General features: G+C 36.7%; 1 protein-coding gene across 1 annotated transcript in view; it reads left to right on the top strand.

Annotated features, from left to right (window-relative positions):
* The first annotated feature begins 209 nt into the window (after window positions 1-209).
* Window positions 210-20,122, top strand: part of KCNIP4 (potassium voltage-gated channel interacting protein 4) — a 133,024-nt gene continuing 113,111 nt past the window's right edge. Inside the window, exon 1 of the mRNA XM_008054353.2 lies at window positions 210-306. Coding sequence (XP_008052544.1) covers window positions 255-306 — 52 coding nt within the window. The 5' untranslated portion in view covers window positions 210-254. The remainder of the gene's footprint in view (window positions 307-20,122) is intronic.

Below are 20,122 nucleotides of genomic sequence, written 5' to 3'. Positions count from 1 at the left end.
AGATTCATCAATTCAAATTAACAGAAAAACACAGAAACGAAAGGATTCTTTTCTTCTCTGGGGGTCCCAACCCCCTGCCTGTGACTGCCTGAGAGGATGGCTGCATCCCTGATCCTGCCTGCCTGGCTTCTCTGATAACCCGTGCGGCACTGCCCAGTTTCTCTCTGCAGACAGTATTAACAGAACTGATCCTGTATCTTCTAGGTTTCCTCTACGCTCAGAACAACACCAAGCGCAGCATTAAAGAGCGTCTCATGAAGCTCTTGCCCTGCTCAGCTGCCAAAACATCGTCTCCTGCTATTCAAAGCAAGTTTGTTTTTTCTCCCCCCAGTCTGTTTGTTTTGTTTGTTTAGGTCTGCATGCATTGCAGTTCCCTGCTTCTAAAAAAGAATCAATATATTATATTCTGCAAAACCAACTCTATTGATACACTGTGTTTTCCTAAATGCCCAGGAGAACTTTGGGGCAATTATAAGGCATTTCTCCTTTGGAAGACTGACAGCACAGTGCGAGTGACAGGAGCCTGTGCTATAAAACACAGGGACGTTTTTGTTTGATCTGGAGGGGGACTAGACCCAAATAACTTTAGGAATTCTCATTGCCTAACTGGTTAGCAAAACAGCTGCACATATTAACTATATTATCTTGACTCTCATGTCCTGGGTCCGTAATTTAGGTACTATCAAACTTCATAAATATCACTAGATTCGATAAAATATTACAAAATATCAAACATTTAAATAAATATAATTTTTCTTTTTTGTTTATTCTCTTCCTTATTCTCTCAAGATTCTCTAGAAAAACAGAACCAATGTATGCACATGTGCGTACGCATGTACATAAACATAAATATATACATATAATATACATGCACACAAACACACATATAAAGGAATTTATTTAAAAGCTCTCATGACAGTGGGAACTGGAATGCCTAAAACATATAGGTAGATTGGCAGCTGGAAACTCAGGAAAAATTTGATGCTGCAATCTTGGAACAGAATTTCTTCTTTGGCAAGCCTCAACTGATTAGGCGAGGCCCACCAACATTACTCAAGGTAATCTACACTTTACTCAATGTCAACTGATGGTGGATGTTAAGTACATCTACAAAGTATCTTCACAGCAACAATTAGATTAGTGTTTGATTCAACAACTGTGTTATATATCTTAACCAACATGACCTATAAGGCTAAGCATAACACTCCCATTCTTTTCTTTTCCTCTAATTTTGTGACATTCTTAAGGAGTAGAAAATAGAGGATATCTAAAGGGAAATTTTCAATTTATTTTGTAAAGATTCTATGTATAATTTATAATGTACATTTACTACTATTCTATAGGTACAAACATTCCTTCAAACGCATTTTTTTAATAAGCATCAAACAACTTCTAGAATCAGAAAGAATAGTTGGTGTGCTTTGCTAGTGAGAAAACAGAGTGTTAAAAAGCTGGGTGAAATTTTCTAGGTATGGGCCTATAACTCACATCTCCCACTACTTTCTTTATATTCTGCCACCCTATTTTTTAGGAACTCATGGATTCAATTAGTGATTTAAAAATGTGAATGTCCTGCAAAGTCACTAGTGCCTTCACACAAATGGAGAAAATACTGGAAGAACTTCAAACAACCCAACACAACCAGTGAACATTCCCAGAATAAAATAACAATTTGTTTCAATGGGACTGAGCAAAGATAATATGTCATAATAATAAGATTTAATTAATTCACTTATTCATTCAACAAATATTTATTATATCAGTGTCTGCTTCTTGAGCTAGAAAATAGAGGAGTAAATAAAATAGACTAAAAAAACCCAACAGAAACCCTATTCTACTAGAGCTTACATAATATTCTATGGGGAGAGAGGGAAGGACAAAATAACTTTCATTAGTGATAATCCCATGCACACAAAAATTTTAAATAATGGTTTAGACATATTGCTTTATTTTTCTTCTTTCATTGCACGCACTGCACTCCATCTCACCAATAAAATATAACATGTCATTGGCAACCTAGAAGGCCATAATCCAGAAAAATGCCAAAGCCCTAATCCTACATGATATCGAGGTTGCAGTAACTTTTATTGCCACCATTTGTCAGAGAGTGTTGATTATTAGAGTCATTGCTTTTCTCCTTTCAAATTGGAATCAAAATTGCCAATTTACCTGATATTATTTACCGAGGACATAGTCATTTGTACAATGTAGACAGATAAAATGTAACTTTCAAATGGATCTCTATATTCACTTAGTGAAGAAAAATAACAACTGTGTCCTGTCAGCATTCTTCCTGCATTCGTGTCTGGTAGTGCCATACCCCAAACAAATGTTCGTGCATGATGCAATGCAATTTTCAACTAAGTGTGAGGAAAAAGGATGTTTCTTGAGAGGAAAACAAATAGAAGATACTAAAAAATTGATCAGAATGACTTTAAAAACTAATGGGAACTGACTGAGATTGAACCTATGCTATACTTGGCCTATGATTTGTGGAGCCCATAAGCCCTCTTTCTCTTTCTTTTTTTTTTTTTCCTCTTTTTTTAAGCCTGTTTCTCTTTCTCCTCCTCCTCTTCCTTTCCCTCCTCACTCCCCCTCCTTCTCTTCCTCTTGTTCTTTCTCCTCTTTCTGTTCCAGAGTTGGTAGGGTGAATGGTTTATTTTTCATGTTTACAAAAGTCACTCATGTTCATGACAGTCAATTCAGAAAGTGCAAAAAAAGGAAACACATACACAACACATAACCTGCTGCATTGAAATAATTACATAATAAAGAGTAATATATTTTTCTTTCATCAATGTATAGGCACGAATATGAGCATATTTAGACCAAATTCTTCTTCCTTTTTTTTACATAGTATACTTCCATAAATATTACCCTTGTAATTAAAACTCTGTGTAAACATTTTTAATGGCAAACAATATTACACTGCATAGCTCTAGTATACTGTGTTTGACCACATTCCCTGGCTTTGGACATTTAGATATTTCCCCGTTTTTACCTCCGCTTCTCAATATAAATAGCATTATGATAAATGGCAGTATTATGCCTTTTAAACTACTTTCTCCTAAATCTTGAGTTATTGGATGAAATAACTGATTTATCTGAATGCAAGTTTCCTAATGTATATTAGAAAACAGCTTTTCAAATTGGCCTTTCAAATATTTTTTTTAGCACAGCATACATATTGCTTTCTGGGTCTTTTGTTGCACAAACTTAATATTCTCAATACTTGAAAATTATATACCTGTTATAGTCATTTGTTAAATGCAGCCTTGAAATATTAGTTCTTTTGTTTGCACCTCAAATGAAAGAATTAAAACAGTAGATCATGACAAAGATTTTCTGCATAGAAATTTTTTTTAATTTTTGAAAATTAAATGTATTTATGATCTTTAGTCAAGGGCAAAAAAATTATAAGCCCCAAACTCCTATGTTAAACCACACATCTTGACCCTGATGTTTGAGAGTACTTTTAGGTAAATATCAAGTCCCATTACCTTGGAAAGGTGTTGGGGAGAAACATTCATGGCTTTGAAAAAAGGAGGTGACAGATCCATGCAATAACCAATGTCCTTCTCCAATTGATCCTCCTGACTGGAAGTTGATCAAGAGTAATAGGTATAATCTAATGAAGATTCGTTAAAGCCTTACAGTGTGTTCCATCCTGACAAAAACAACTTCCCAACAAGAATAAAAAATGAGACAGGGACAGAGGTGGCAACACCTCGTCTGTGTACTAAGGATTGCCTTGTTCAAGCTTTTGGCATATCCCACCGTACCTTAGGAAGCGAATGACCTACTGCTCTTTGAATACCCATCCCAAGATGCTGCTGAAAATATAGCCAGATATAGTAACCTAGCCATCCTCGCTGAATCTCACTCCCTCGAGTTTCTTCTGTCATTCCTTGGCGTCAATAGAGGGTGAGGTAGCTGAAGTTGAAATCTTCCCTCCACTTTATGAGTCCAACCCACCGCCTTACTGGCTAATAAACTCTGGTTAACTTTCTCTCTGAAATATATTTTAAATTTACTTCTGCTTTTTACCTGTTGTACTATGGCGCTGACTCAGACCCTCATTATCTCTTCCAAGAACTTTAGAAAGGGGCAAAGAAAGGCACTGTGGGCTTTAGCATCATCCTGGCATGTATTTAATTCCTGTTATGCCTCTTACTAGGTAAAATGTCTGACGTTGTGCATGTAAATTCTCTGCCCTTTAGTTTCTTTATTTAGTCATTTATTTCCACATCACTTTTTGAAGAAACTGAGAACTAGAGAAGGGAAATTATTTGCTCAAAATCACAGAGTTATTTTTAAAAATCTGGGATGACAAACTCAATTCCAAGTCCAGTGTTTTCCAACACTGAAATTATGTGATTCAATATCAGTCAGGGACTAAGAAGTGTGCACAAGGCACACTTAAATTGGGGCAAAAAAAGGAGAGTTGAATGAAGGCATAATTTGCAGAGTCATGGGAAGAATTTCAGGAGCCAGCAAGGCTGGTGAAGCACCAGTGTTAGCAAGAGTGAAAGTTACGATTTCTAGATTGACAATTACCAGAAGATGAAGAAAGCTGTAGCTACAGCTATGACTAAAAGACAGGGCTTTCCAGCAGGGGCCATGGGTCTTGGACAAGCAATACAGCCACTGCCAGCCCACCAAAGGAGGAATCCAAAGAATGAATATCACCTCTCACTTTTCCTTCTCTCCATTGACCAAACCCAATGAGAAGCCAGAAGGGCAAGGAGTCCAGGTAATACTGTTGATAGAGGTTAGCCCTCCAAACCCATAGCAGCATTTAGAAGAGTGGAACATGTCCCAGGAAGCCAAATGAAGACAGTGTTTCCCAGATTCTGTGCAACTTGTACAAGATCAGTGACAATTCTCAGAGTCAGTCCCACTGCTTCTCTTCTTGCAAGATTTGTCCCCAATTCCATGATATCTTGGAGTCTGACAACTGGCTCATAAGTGTAACTTGATATTGAGTAGATATTTATTGAGTTAAACAATTTAATTGGCTACTTTATGGATAGCTTAATGTTAAGAAATTCCTAACTACTATACTCTCTGTGAGTACAACTACTTTTTCATTAAAAAATAAATCCTCCCCAGTGTCAAGTATCTCCTCATTGAATAACTCTGAGTAATTCACTTTATATAGCTAGACCTCTGTGCTTTTATCAAAAGAATAAAGTAATCATTTTTCCCTATTTATTCAAGGATACTGACAAAAAGGTTACTTACTGGATAATGGTCAGAAACTAATGCAAAAGATAAAACATTTGACACAAGATTACGTGTATACCTATGTGTATACAGATTTTTAATTAAATGTGACTCATAATAACACCGACCCAGTAATATCTCAGTGCCCTCATTCAATCAGAATAACTGATTCACTAAATTAAAGCTTTATTCTAAGGCTTTTTGTTTTCCATTTGAGCAGAAATGGGAGAGTGAATATAACAAAGTTATTATAGTGAGACCAGACTACTCATAACAAATAAGCCACCATCAGCACATTGCCTCACAGAATTGCGAAACATAACTTGATAATTGTATTTCAGATTTTTAATGTCAAAGATAGCATACTATTTCAGTGTGTTTTGGTTTTTTTCTGTCAGCATATTGATCGTGAAAAGCTTTAGATGCCTCTCTTGGCAGAGAAACCATCAGCATTTGGCTGTTAGATGATTTGTTTGCAAAAAGGGACTTGAAGTGCCAACATGTTGCCAATTAAAAATACAACAGGAACCACCACAATTTTTTAATGTTTAACCTTCTGACAATTAATTAATCTCATGCTAACTCGCTAAAGGCTCCGACCTGGGCATGTAGTCAGGAAAATCTTTGGAGACCAGGGGTATAACCCATTAAGGTTTGCAAATTTAATTTTTTATTATTTCTTAGTAAAAAGCAAAGGTCCCTCCATTTTGCTGAGACCTTAAAATGTAGTATTCTAATTCTTACATTATTTTTAATTATTAACAAACATCTAGCACTTACCCTGTGCTTGTTACAGCTTTAACTGCCTTGCACAGTTTAACTCACTATATCCTAAAAACAACCCTGTAAGATGGACACTATTATACCCGCTTTATACAATAGGAAGCCGAGGTGTGAGAGGTTATTTAACTTTCCCAAATCAGGAATGAGGTGTGGAGGGAGTGGGGTTGTACCCAGCAGTGGAGCTCCAAAGACTATGTACTTTACCAGTTTTCTAGTTAAGCTAAATGTTTTGGTTCATTTTTTGAAAAAACGAGACTGGGTCTTTTTCCATTTATTTGTTCAAAATGGGACACCCAAATGCAATCTGTATTTTACAGGGAGATGACAGTGGCCCCTTTAATTAGTTGCTTCCTCTCCTGACCTGAATATCACCATCTACAAATAGGAAGTAGAGACTGCCCTAGTCTCCTTCCAGATCTAGCATCGCAGAAGCCACTGAGTGGGCATTTCTTATTTCTGGCTATGACAAATGGTGAATGTTTCAAAGCTAACTAACGTATGATTTCCTCCTCTCACTGCACTTTACTACCCGGAGGTGGAACATGGGAAACATTAGAAACTCCATTTAACTCAAATTGAATACCAGTTGGGCTATCATTTGTTTATTGGCTATTTGCCATATTGATTATGGTCTTCTCTATGTATGGTCTTTCACAGGTTTTAAAGTTCTTTTCATTTTCATCAAAATCCTGTGAGAATGACAGATTACAAGGTGTAGGGTTACAATATCCATTTTCCAAACTAAAACAGAGAAAGAAAAGAGAGAGAGAGAGAGAGAGAGAGAGAGAGAGAGAGAGAGATTAAATGACTTATCCAAAGTCATGGTATTTGGCAGCAAATGAAAAGTTGGGGCATATTTTTCCTGGTCCATCATATACCTACCAGAAATCTTCATAAAATTATGCATGGGTCTTGGTATAGAAAAACTAGAGGCAGGAGTTCCAGGACAGCTGTTTTCTGTTGACAGATGTAATGAATTTCACTTTAACATGGCAAACAGTTATGGAGTACTAACTATTTGAAACACAGTAGTGCCAGGCATCAGTGAACACACAGATAAGACTCATATTGTAATGAAATAAACATCTGTGTGTGTGTGTGTGTGTGTGTGTGTGTGTGTGTGTGTAACACTCAGATGCAAGAGTACGAGTGCTGTTAGAATGGTATTAGAATTAAGAAGTGAAGCACGATAACCCTGGAACTAACCTATTTGGTTCAAATCCTAGTTCTGTGACTAACTAGTCATAGAAACCTGACCTTTTCTAGGCTACAAAGTTCTCATTTGCAAGGAGGAAATAATAATAGAAAATATCCTATAAGTTTACTCAAAGGATTAAATGAGCATGTGAAGTGTTTGAACAGTAGCTTACTAGTAAGTGGTCCATAAATATTGGCTGCTGTTGCTGTTAGTCTACTAATGTTACTACTACTACTATGATCACGACTACTATAGTGATCACTGAAACTCAGCTAGGTTTAATTCACAAAGAGGTACTCTCTTGGCAGATTCCGTTGGAGAAGAACTATAATTTCAGAGCATGCTAGGTATTTGAAAAGATAAAGTTTAAGATAATCAGGGAGGACAAGAAGTGGAGAAAAGAAACAACTAAAAAGGCAAGCTGTGACCAGATTTTGAAGGACCTTGCACCCAGCACTAGGCTGTATTTATGCTGCAAAAAGGACATTGGAATTTTAAAGAAGAATTTTTAAAGCTAGGATGTAATTCTTTGTCTTGACTGGGGTTTTGAGATGGCTAGAGTCAGCTACGAGTAGTGAGAGCTGGACATAAGCCCAGTGTTAGAAGTGTTGATGGTGAACTTGAAGTCAGAGAAAAGACAGCAGAGGATCAAGAGCAACATTTGAAGACAAGACAAAGACAGGGTATGAAAACAATTAATTAAACTTAGTGGGAGGCTGATTTCTGAACCAACGAATCAAATGAAATTTAGAGTGATAAAATAAATCAGAAGGCAGTTAAATTATTGAGGGAGAAAAAAGAAGACAGAAAAAAATAACTGGGAGACTACTTAAAAAGTCTACCCAAGAGACAATATCAACACCTACCTTTTTATTGAGCACAATACTGTCCTAGGCCTGAACAATTACTGTTAATATTTACTATGCTAATATACTTACCATGCTATTATATTACTGTTAATATATTACTTTGAGGGAAGTCTAAATATAATTCTCACTTAAAAGAGAAAACACAACCAAAAAAATTAAATCACTAACCCAGTGACTCCTCACAATTATTATATGTCAAAGCAGGGATTTGACCTCAGTGTAATAACAGAGCTTGGGATCCTCAACACTAGACTGTCCTGCCTACAAGAGATGAAAAAGTTCTAAATATACAGCCATTGTGGTGGAAGGGAGAGGATAAACTTGAAACACACGATGAAGGTGTGTATAACTGGAAATATTGGGAAACAATTGGTGGCACTGAGTGAAAAATAGGAAAGAGACAAAGGGATTCCACCATAAGAGAAGGAGCAGAGAAGGAAGGCCTTGAAAGATTACAGTTCTATATTAGATGTGTGGGCTTAAAATATCTTAAAACACAAATAATTCTTGAAACAAGCTTTAAACAAGCTTTATTGTTGATTTGCATATCTTTTATTTTCTTATGGTTACCTACATGATAAAATATTTTGCTTCCCACTTGATTTTTCTGCTTATGTTACTGTTAATTTGGACCAAAGTGGGTGATGTGATGACTACTTACAAAAAAACAATGTAGAATATCAGAAAAATAAAAACACCGTTGGTTTTATTTTATTAATACTTTCATAATTGATCCCAAATGAAGTTTATAATAGGAGTTATACATACCTATTTTCCATTTGCATTGACTAAGAAGTAATATTTGAGCTAAACATGAGTCTGGTCTCTTCTGAAATGGGAGCATAATACTTCAAGCAGACTCAATTTTCCACTCCACAAGTTCTATAAAATATAGAGCTTAGTTATCTGCTTAGTTTAACATTCTTACTTTCAAACTGCCTTCTTGTCAAAGGATTTGGGAGCAGCAAGTGAGATGGGAAGTAGTTCTTTACAGAAACATTGTCCCATCTTTGCTTGCAAGGTTTTATTGAAGTAGGAGGAGGCAGGAGAGGAGGAGGAAGAGGGGAAGAAGGAAAAGTTTTGGAGATTAACTGACAGGGAAAATCTTATTTACCTTTCAGCAAACCATTCTCGTTTGAGACTTTGGATAGAAAAACAGTTCTGTAGCAGATCATAGTGTTCTCTGACTCTGTTTGGAGGTAGACATACTCTCCAGTGAGTGCCCCTGAACATAATAAGTATCATACTTCTATCAATCACAATATAAAACTAATTAATGTTTCAAATGAACAGATGCTAAAGGGGTAAATAGCAAAATCATCATATAATAGCAGAATGCCGTATGCGTATTCCTATGGTACACTATGCATCGTGGAAATTCCTTTATATATTACCCCATTTAATCCTCAGAGTTATTGTTCAAGTGCTACTTTTAGCACCATTTTACAGATGAAGGTATTGAAGATTTGAAGTTTAAGTAACTTGTCCCAAATTACATAGCAACTAAGCAGCAGAGCTGAGACTTAAGTCCAGGTTACTGAATTGTTTGACAGATTTTTATCAATACCTACAACATGGTAGGCATTATCCTTGTGATACAACCAGGAATAAGCCAGACAGACGTCCAGCCTGCCATGATCTCACAGTCTGATAGGTGGACAGGGCAGAGCCTGTGAAATATACTTTTATGCCTTATTTCTTCATAGCATTTTTCCTTGAGTTTTCTGAGATCACTTCCAACTTCTTTCACTTGATAATGCCATGGGAGATTCTATATTTGCCATAACTGCCATATGTTGGTCGCATCAAGATAAGTTTAGGCATCATTGTTTGGCATAATTATTTGGATGGCATGATTACAACATCCAAGCTACTCCTGGACTCAAAAGAAAAGTTTACTCAGAGAGAGACACTGCTTTTCTCATGGACAGATTGTTTTAAAATATAAAGAATATATTTTAAAAACTGTGGAAGTTATGCTTCTGTTCAATAATTGTTAAAGGAAGCCATGTAGCTCAGTCATTTGTTTTCCTATAAATATCACCATGTACAGGAAGGTCTGAGACATGATCCCAGGAAAGCACGCCCACCAAAAACAAATAATTCTTAGAAACTGGGTAATTTGGGTCTCCATTGCTTTTGTTAAGCTCTGGCCCTGTCATGCTTCCATTGAGTTATGTCTAGGCCGTGCTTCTCTTTAAGCTCTGGTCTCCTCTCCAATCTGGGGGAGATAGGTCCCCCTTTTCTCTCTCTCTCTCTCTCCAATCTGCTTTCTAAATAAACTATATTTTCCAGTCTAAAAAAAAAAAAAAAAGAACAGAAAAGAAACCAGGTACTTTCTAGATTGGTCCCATTTGGGGCTTTTCTACTCCGAAGTTGTTGTCACTCTCTTAGCTTTTTAACTTTTAAAAAATTTATTCCTTCATTCATAAAAAAATTACTATTTTCTGCCAACATTTACTCCCTCAGTGATTTCACTGAGTTTCATGACCTTAAATATTACTTATACATATGACTCTGACATTTGTATCTTCAGCTTAGACTGTACCCACCATAACAAAAAAATCAAGATAGATCTTTTGCCCCCAAATGTTTACATCACAGAGGAAATGGCAGATATTCCAGTTGGTCATTGATATATAAGTACAAGCAATCTAAGCTGACAACAGACAAGTGCACATGCTACATAAAAGTCTGAGGAGGCCTCTCTGTGAAACCTTTTCCCCATTGAGATGAGCCTTAAAGAATAGAGAGAGAAGTTTGAAGCAGAAGAAAGGCAAGTTCATGTAGGGGATAGTATAAGCAAAAACATAAATTGATCGTTCAGACTCCGTTCAGGGAATAACAGACTTTCTGGGTTATTAAATTATTATTAAATCACAAGGTGTGTGGGAGAAAATGTCAGGCAATGAAACTTGATTATTATCTCAAATTCCATTGCAAAAGATGGCCCTTATTCTTCCATCAGTATCAAACTGGAAGAATATAAAAGGCCCTAGGGGAGCTGTGGTTTCTATTGGATTCCACTATTAGTAATTCATCAGTGCAGAGTCCCTGCAAAAGGAAGCAGTTTAGTGCAATTTTTAGGGCAAGTTTTGTCAGCTGACAGAATTACCCTCATTGCATGATTTTGAACAAGTTATTTAACCTCCCTGTACCCAAATTTTTTCACACAAAATGGGCAAAATTATACTTATCTCAAGGAAAATTTTAATAATATAATAATAATTAGTATTTAAACACTATGTACCAGGCACTATTTTAATGAGTCATACCCATTATTTTATTTTAACCTCCTGACAATTTGTAGTAGGTTCCATTATTATTATTTTAGTGATGAAGAAACTGAGGCATAGAGTAAGCACTTTGCCCAAGGTCACACGGGGCTAACAAGAGTCAGAAAAAGGATTCAAAATTAAGAAGTGCTGTTCCTAAGGATTCTAGAAGAATGCCTCACTTAGTAAGTATCCAATAAGCATTAGTAGTCATAATTACTGCCATTTATTGATTAATTACTGCTTGCCAGTTAGTAACTCAGTCTCAAAACAACTTTATGAAATTGATACAAATATTATCCCTAGTTTATAGAGTTTTAAATTGAGGCTTGGAAAGATTAAATATATTGACCAGTGCTAGAGTTGGGAGATAGACTTAGAAAAAAAATTGGAGTAACTGAATGCCAGAACTAGGGCTCCCAAGCAATATTGTACTCATTATGTTGAGAGTCACACTAGATATATTGCAAATAATACTAATACTACTACAACCCATAATAACAACACTATCATTAATTGAGTGCTTACTATATACCAGAAACATGTACCATCTTATTTAGTGCCCACAGTCTCTATGGGTAATGACTAGCAATATAATTTGTATTCCTCTCACCTACCAAAAATCAATTAGAAACCTACCACCTAAAATATAATAACTCCCATCATAAGGAGCCATTTATGGTGATGTAGTAACAATAATAATAAGCATTCCAATTAGGTTATAATATTCTACAGTAGTAGGTACTATTTTATGTTCATTTTTAGGCCATTAAACATGTGAGGGAATTAAGGCATAAAGAGTTTTCCTAACTTACCCTAGCCATACAATAAATGTCCAACTGACAGTTGAACTAAGCAGTCTAACTTTCTCCAAACCAAGAAACTAGCTTAAAAGTAGAAGGAATGTAACAAACCCAGATTGCCGCACAATTTTTTAACTATTCTGTTTTAAACAGAGCCATGACAAATAAATGTTTTGTGGCAGAATATTACTGTCCTCACTGATATCAGCTCCCAAATCATCCCTGTGCTATACAACCAAAAATTTATTATTCCTACGTTTATCCAAACTCTTTAACTCCCAAGGTTACCAATTTTATCTGTTTACTGTCTAAAGCAACTCAGTAGCATCTTGTAAATTGAACACAGTTTACATAAATACATTTTCTATTTGTATTCCTTTACTGAAGGTTTTTAAGTATAATTTTTTAAAAATACTTTATTTTAAAGATGTAGAGCACAATTCAGGATTAGGTATATAAGTGGACATTGTACACACATTTATGGCAACACTATTCACAATAGCAAAAAGTATAATTTTTAAAAAATGCTATTGTATATATTTATGGTGTGCAACATGATGTTTTGGTGCTTATACAGAGGATAAAATGGTTACTATAGTTAAGCATATTAACATATGCATAATCTCACATAGTTATCCATTCGTGAGGGGGGCAAGAGCAACTAAAATCTATTCTTTTAGCAAAAGTTCCAAATGCAACATTAACTATATTCCTTATGTTCATTAGATTTCTGGGTTCATTCATTCTACTTATTATTTTTGATCTTTTGACCTACATCTGCCCACTTCTTACCCTCCCCATAACCACTGTTTTATTCCTTATCTCTGTGTATTCAATTTTTTTTTACATCCCACATATAAGAGAGATCCTATAGTATTTTTCTTTCTCTATGTGACTTATTCCACTTAGCATAATATCCTCCAGCTCCATCCATGTTGTGGAAATAGTAGGATCTCCTTCTTTTTTTTAAGGCTAAATAATATTCCATTGTGTGTGTGTGTGTGTGTGTGTGTATGTGTGTGTGTGTGTGTGTGTGTGTGTGTGTGTGTGTATCTATTTGTCCATTGATAGGGACTTAAGTTGTTTCCATATTGTGGCTATTGCGAATAATGCTGCCATTTGTAATTAAGACTTTTTAACATGTATCACATGTCTGCTTACCTTTAAAGTAAGCAGAATAAACCTTTTCCTAAAGACTAATTATCAAAAGTTAGTCGCCAACTTTTATCGTCATTTTTCCTTCTAATATGGTTATGACTGTTTTCAATTTTATGTATCCTTTTTTGCTCTTAATCAGCTGTCGCCTATATCCTTTCGGGTCGATAAGCTTGGGTATAAGTCCTGATTCCATAACTTCCTATTTCTTCTTTGTAAGTTATGTCATCACTTCCAACACAGATCTCCTTATCTATAACAGCAGGGTGACAATATTTATGCATAGACTATTGCATTGGTTAGTTACAATAAAGAAAGTGAAAATAATTATGTTGATTACCGAGAGCCTGCTGTAAAAAGATAGGTATTATTATTATGGCTCCTGGGCTGATTCTCGTTTACGCCTCTCCTCCTCCATCCTCACCTGAGCGCTTTGGATGTGGAGTCAGAAGATGACTCAGACTGTGGATACAGTCAGGATAGAGACAATCTATTGGTAAAAGACACTGTGATAGGCATTCGACAAAGTGCTGCACTAAGAATCAGGGACACCAGGCCCTGTTCTGCCACAGAATGGCCCAGTAGCTTATGATTTACAATCGCAGAAGCTAAGGCTCTGTATTTTAACATGAATTTACAAAGTTAACGGACTGGAGTCAAGGTCACTTCCAATTCTAACATAGCTCTATTTTCTGCTTAGAGTCCTTTCCCACGAAGTTTCTGATTCTTGTTTGGGTGTGTAATTTCTAGATAAGTGGGGCATCATTCTCACTCAGGTTCTAGGGGAGGCAGAACGGCTGAATAGCTCATTCCTTGACTTCATTACTGTGTGATCTTGAGCAAGTTACTTAATCTCTCTGCATTAAATGTCTGCATCTGTAGAACAAGAATATAACATTCATAGTGATGCAGACAGGGTTTTTGTGAGTTGATACATGCAAAGTGCTTACACATAGTAAATGTTATAAAAAGTGAGTTGTTCTTATTATTAGATTTTCAGGACAAACGAGAGGAAGTCTATCAAAGTTCAAGAGAAACTCCTTTGTTAGGGCATTTTTAATTCAGTGAACTAATTCTGGCTATCTTTCTTTATCGCTTACCATGTTTCATTACTTCTTAAAAATTTTCTCTTTGATCATAATTTCTCCTAGTCTTTGCTTTCCTGACCAGAATAGTAATCTTTTTAGGTCTGCCTTTATGTGTAAGTTCAATCACATTCCTCAGCACTTCTAATGTAAATTTCCACTTTACGGGTTATGATTAGCAGTATGATTTTTATTTATCTTTTACCAAAAATCAGTTGAAACCCTACCACCTAAAAAATAATAACTCCCATCATAAGGGGTTATTCATGGTGATGTAGTAATAATATCATTTATGTTGGTAATAACCATTCCAATTAGGTGGTTGTTTTCTGAATACAAACTCTACATCTCTTATTGAAGAGTTATTTATGTTTATAAATAAGGTAGAGACAATTCATTCATAAGTGCAGTGACAAATAGGTTCAGCAGTTCACCACTGGGTTGTTATATTTTGTAAGTGATTGAATTCAATCATGAAATTGTAAACAATTCAAGTTCTCCTGGAATGGAAATTGCAATGTCACTGCCAACAAGCACCTGTAAGAGGAGACGTACAAATAATTGGCCATTTCCAAAGCACTTTTCATTTGCATGTATGGATATTAAATAAGATAAAGTACTAATTATACAGTGGTTCTTTGGGGTCCTAACATACTTTGAGGGTCAGAGTTGCAGAAACACATGCCAAACTAGCTCAAATGTTGAGGTGGCAATTGCTTGGGATTCTGTGGGAAGGGCTAGGACTTCCACAGCGTTTCAGAGGGATTGATTGCTTTCTTCTCGTGGGTTGTGAGTGAACAGCTTGAAATTAATTGCTCATATATTCTCCATGTGCTCCTGAAAATAGCTCCTGGTAGGTGGAGAGGTGAACAGTCGTAAAGCTAGGAAGAGTCAAGAAGCTTCCAGAGATAAAGCTTTTAAAGTTGTCAAAGTTTAAAGAGTTGCTTGCTGGCCCTGGTCCAGGTTTGATCTCTCCATCCAGTGAAGTAAGTGATCTAACACAAAGAGGAAAGGCAGGCTTGGGTCAGGTCCTGGCTTTCCCAACCCCAACTCATCAGCTGTGCATCTGCATGGACTTCAGCAAATTCCTCCACCCCTGAAACTGTTTCCTCAGCTGGTTCCACCTTCTTTGAGCACCATGAGCAGGGAAACTGAGGAGTGGAATGCTGAGTGTCTGCCCCAAGTTGGATGAAGTAGAAAGGAAGGGAGGAAATAAATTACATCAGTGCCATGAAAAATAGCTTTGGAAATCTTTCTCCAGGAAGATTTATCTTTGTCCTGATGTGTCAGACTTGAACATTAAACAAACAGTAGCACCACCCCCTTATTCCAGAAGTTCTTTTCCAAAGCTACAGTCAAGAATCTTCCAGGAGGATGGCAAAAAAAAAAAAAGAAAGAAAGAAAAGAAACTTGCAGCATCGGAAACCCTCCTCCAATACCCACCGCTGGCTTCTAAATATTTAATAATGTTCAACATATCATTATAAAGTAATTGACCTAATCATGATGTTATTGCCATAGGGATCAAGCCACTACTTGATAGGTAAACTTTAGGAGTGACGACTCAGAGAGTATTTTTATAAATGAGATAAAGCATTATATATCAAGTAGGCCAAAACTTTTTTCCAAACAAAACCACTGCAGTTCAAACAGAATTTTAAAGTTGTTGTATTTATGATATTTTTATAATAAAAACTTGAGACATTTATTTTTAAAGAAGGTCATACTGTATTTAGAAATGAGACTTTTGGTAGATATACCCACTATCCTTGGAATGCTTCAAATAGTTATTCATTTATTTTACATTCTTTTTTTTGTTGATGTTTGTTTGTTTTTTAAGTTGGAGTATTCTACATTCTTTAATTGAATACCTTCAGTGTGCCAAGCAAGAAGATCCATGACAATAATTTTGGCAGGACCTTGGTAAAAGAATGAGGTGACAGCTTTATAGTGTTCATGCTATGATTGGCAAGGACTCACCTCTGTGTGCATGGCCTGAGTTCTGAATCATCTTCCTCAAAAAGAGTGGTATGATTCTTCATAAAATGATTTGATCTGCATGGACTTCTGTATTAGAAGCCTTGTTTACAAAGGCATGCCTTCAGAAGGTGGGGCACACACATATTTGTTTGTGAAACAACATGTTCTATTGTAGTGTTCTGGAGAGTATGGTCTGACTTCAGATAGAGTCAAATTTGCATAATTATAAGTTGAGCTGTAACAAGCTTCTACTGTAGTTTAAGACAAGTTGTGAGAAAGGGGAGAAAGACGCCTATTTTAAAAACTCATTCTGTTGTTCCCAGATGATTTGAATTCCAATTTCTAGCCCAATTGTGTCATGGCCTGAGGGGACTGTTGACTCAGACACAAGACAACCTTGGCCCTGAGAGACTTAAATCTAAGAAACAAAGAACAAAAAGAGACAGCCAGGAAGCTCAACCGTGTCTGGGGTTGGGAATTTGCTTTCTGATTAAAATGGAATGTGCTTATCTCAGGACGCAAATGCAGCACTTGAATTAGATCCTCAGCAAGATGCCTGGGTGGTTACACCCTTGGCAGAGCCTGGCGACTATTGAGAAGGCCAGAAGCCCACCTAGTTCTCTTTTTTCCCAGACAAAACACTAAGCCTCCCCAAATCTAAATTTTCCAGTAGTAAAATGCAGAAAACATCCCTCTGGGTTATTTCCAGCTGTAATCCCATAGTTTATGCTGCCATGTGTTTCTTATCAACACAGCTTTGTCTGCCATCTTGGTGATCTTCTCAAAATGCCAAGTACTTTTCCCCTGAAAATAAGTTGAGGCACTGGAGAATCAGAGGCCAACTGGCTTGTGGCTTAAAGTCTTTTATCCCCTAGGATTTTGAACCCTAAAATATAACTTGCCATCTCAAAATAGCATACTGACTAATCTCATGTTTTTGGTGTCGAAAAGCCAGGGATCAAATCCCAGCTCTGTCACTTACTAGATATGTGACCTTGAGTAAGTTATTTAATCTCTATGAATCCCAACTTACTCCATGTAAAATAAGGACAACAATAGCTAGCTCACTGAACTTTCATCGATATTAAAATGGGATAATATACAACTAGGGTGGTGATTTTCATTTACTATCGGAGCATAGTGCTCAAATGACTGGACTTTGGGATGCTAAAGACAGCTCTGTCTGCCTCATTACTAACTAGTCATTTGAACCTTAGGTTACCTGGGTTAAGCCAAGTTACTTAGACTCTCCAAGTCTCAGTTTTTTAATCTATAAAATAGAAGTGATAATTCCTCTCTTGAAAGCTACTGTGAAGATTAAATAACATAATTGGTTACCAAACTGCCTAGCACTCATGGGTAAACTTTGTGAATAAAAAGACCAGTTTTTATTAGTATTGTGTGAATATATGTGGATGTATTTGTTTATTTACTAGGGCTGCCATAACAAAATACCACAGACTATGATGGTTTAGAAATTTATTTTCCCACAGTTATAAAGGCTGGAAATCCAAGTTCAAGGTAGCAGCAGGGCACCATCTTCTCGCTGTGTCCTCACATAGCCTTTCCTCTGTGAGCCCACATCTCCGGTGTATGTTCCTCTTCTTTTATGGACACCAATTCTGTTGGATTAGGGACCTCCGTTTATGACCTTATTTAACCTTAACTGCCTTCCTAAAGGGCCTGCCCCCCAAATACATTGGGGGTTAGGTCTTCAACATATGAATTTGGGTGTGGGGGGACACCGTGCAATCCATAATGTGAGAAGACACTTTGCAGTAGATTAAGGGGAGAGCAAGAAATGGAACATGGATCTGATGGATATGGTCAACTTTTATGAGAAATTTGACAGTACAGGAGGTGAGACAGGTTGGCATTATTTTTATCATTGTTATTTATTTTAGTATTTAAGTGTGGCAAAGGGAAAAGAACACAAGTTGTGGCATCAAAGACTTGGGTCTAAGTCCTGTCCCTGTTTTTTGTTTTGTTTTGTCTTTCTTTGTGACATTGGATTATGAATTTCTTCACCTCTATGAGACTCAGTCTCCAATTATGTGAAAATAGATGATTATACCTCATATTGGGGTTATTGTGAGGATTAGTATTAGGCCAATAAGGTACCCAGCCCCTCTCCTGGCTTATAAAAGGAGCTCAATACATGTTAGGCACTGTATCAAATCCCCCAAATTGCATGCTCCTAAAATGTGGCTGAGTCACAACGTGAATTCATAGCCCAGTGTAGAAACACACTGTGCTCCCCACAGAGTTTGCCTCCAGGAATCAGTTGATTGGGTTCAGTGGTGTTGCTTTTTTAACTTATCATATCCTGGTGATTGCTAATGATTTCAGATACGGTTTTAAAGCCTGTCAGCCTCCTAGAAATAGAAACAACCCTTTGACAGGTAGGAGTCATTAAGAAATAAGGTACCAGGCAGCTGGGAAAACAAGACAGCCCGCAGGCAGACACTTCGTGTGGTTCTTTTTGCATAGTGCATGTGGTGATCATCCCATCACACACACTTAATTCAGTTATACTGATCCTCTGGCCCTGGGCCTTTTGTCTCAACCTTATATCTGCAGAGGAGGCTTTTGGTAGCATGGCTCAGACAGTTGCCTGATACAAAGGTGAAGTCAATGTGCTATTTTGTTTCTTTTCAGTAGAAGGGGTCACTAGGTCTAGACAAGCTTTTACTATGATTGAAAGACTGCCCAGAAAATATAATTAGAATTTTCTGTACTTTTGTCTGTGTTATGTTTCTCAGAACAATAGACAATACAGTGATTCTAAAGAAGACATGTAAGGTCCACGAACAGCCCACAAACCTCAATTTGAAATATATTTCTCTAGAGGGCAGCTAAGTTTCAAGGGGCTGCCGAGGAACAGAAATTTGAGCAGCGACATTATTTGTTCATACATTCATTCACTTATCAAGTTATTCATGAGTGATTATGGAGTATCAGGCTCTCTGTTAGCTCCAGAGGATATAAAACTATGTGTGACATTGATGTTATCTTCAGGGAACTTACAATGGAGAAGACAAACATGATCAAATTTTAATGTTGTGTTTTAAATGCTGTACAGGAAGTAGGATGTGGGAACTCTAACCAGGGAGTCATCAATTCTGCATAGTGAGGCAATCCAGAAAAACTTCAGAGAGGTGGCAATCATATTTAAATTGAATCATAAAAGATTTGTACATTTTAACAGGTAGAAAAGCAGAACATTTGATGATGAATAAATGATTCAACAGCTGCTTACACACCATTAATAAGGCACCTGATCTCAAACTAAGTAAAGTGGGGACCAAAGTGAGGCCCAAACATTACCTGTACAATGACCTTTTGTATACCCAACCCTGAATTGTACCTCACATCTTTAAAATAAAAACTTTTTGAAAAGTAACTTACATTAGACATTGCTCAAGAAAGCAGACCCTTTCTTTCTTTCTTTCTTTTTTTCTTTTTTTTTGAGTTGGAGTCTCACTCTCTCACCCAGACTGGAGTGCAGTGACCGTTTCCGGCCACCACAGCTTCGAACTGCTGGGCTCTGGCGATCCTTCCGCCTCGGCCTTCCAAGTAGCCGGAATTACAGGCAGACCCTTTCTATTTGATATTATCTACTCACATTTAGGTCTATTGTATGGCATTTATTGCTGCATTCCAAATACAGGAATACAATTAATTCAATTCACTGGATCAGTATCAATCTTCAGGAGCAATATTTTCCTCCATCTATCTCAGAATGAAT

Source organism: Carlito syrichta, unplaced genomic scaffold (genome assembly GCF_000164805.1).
Source record: "Carlito syrichta isolate Samal-C Ts95f unplaced genomic scaffold, Tarsius_syrichta-2.0.1 Scaffold289796, whole genome shotgun sequence".
In the NCBI taxonomy this organism is placed as follows: domain Eukaryota; kingdom Metazoa; phylum Chordata; class Mammalia; order Primates; family Tarsiidae; genus Carlito; species Carlito syrichta.
The sequence above is the reverse complement of the archived record's forward strand: the minus strand, read 5'-3'. Positions and strand labels throughout refer to the sequence as shown.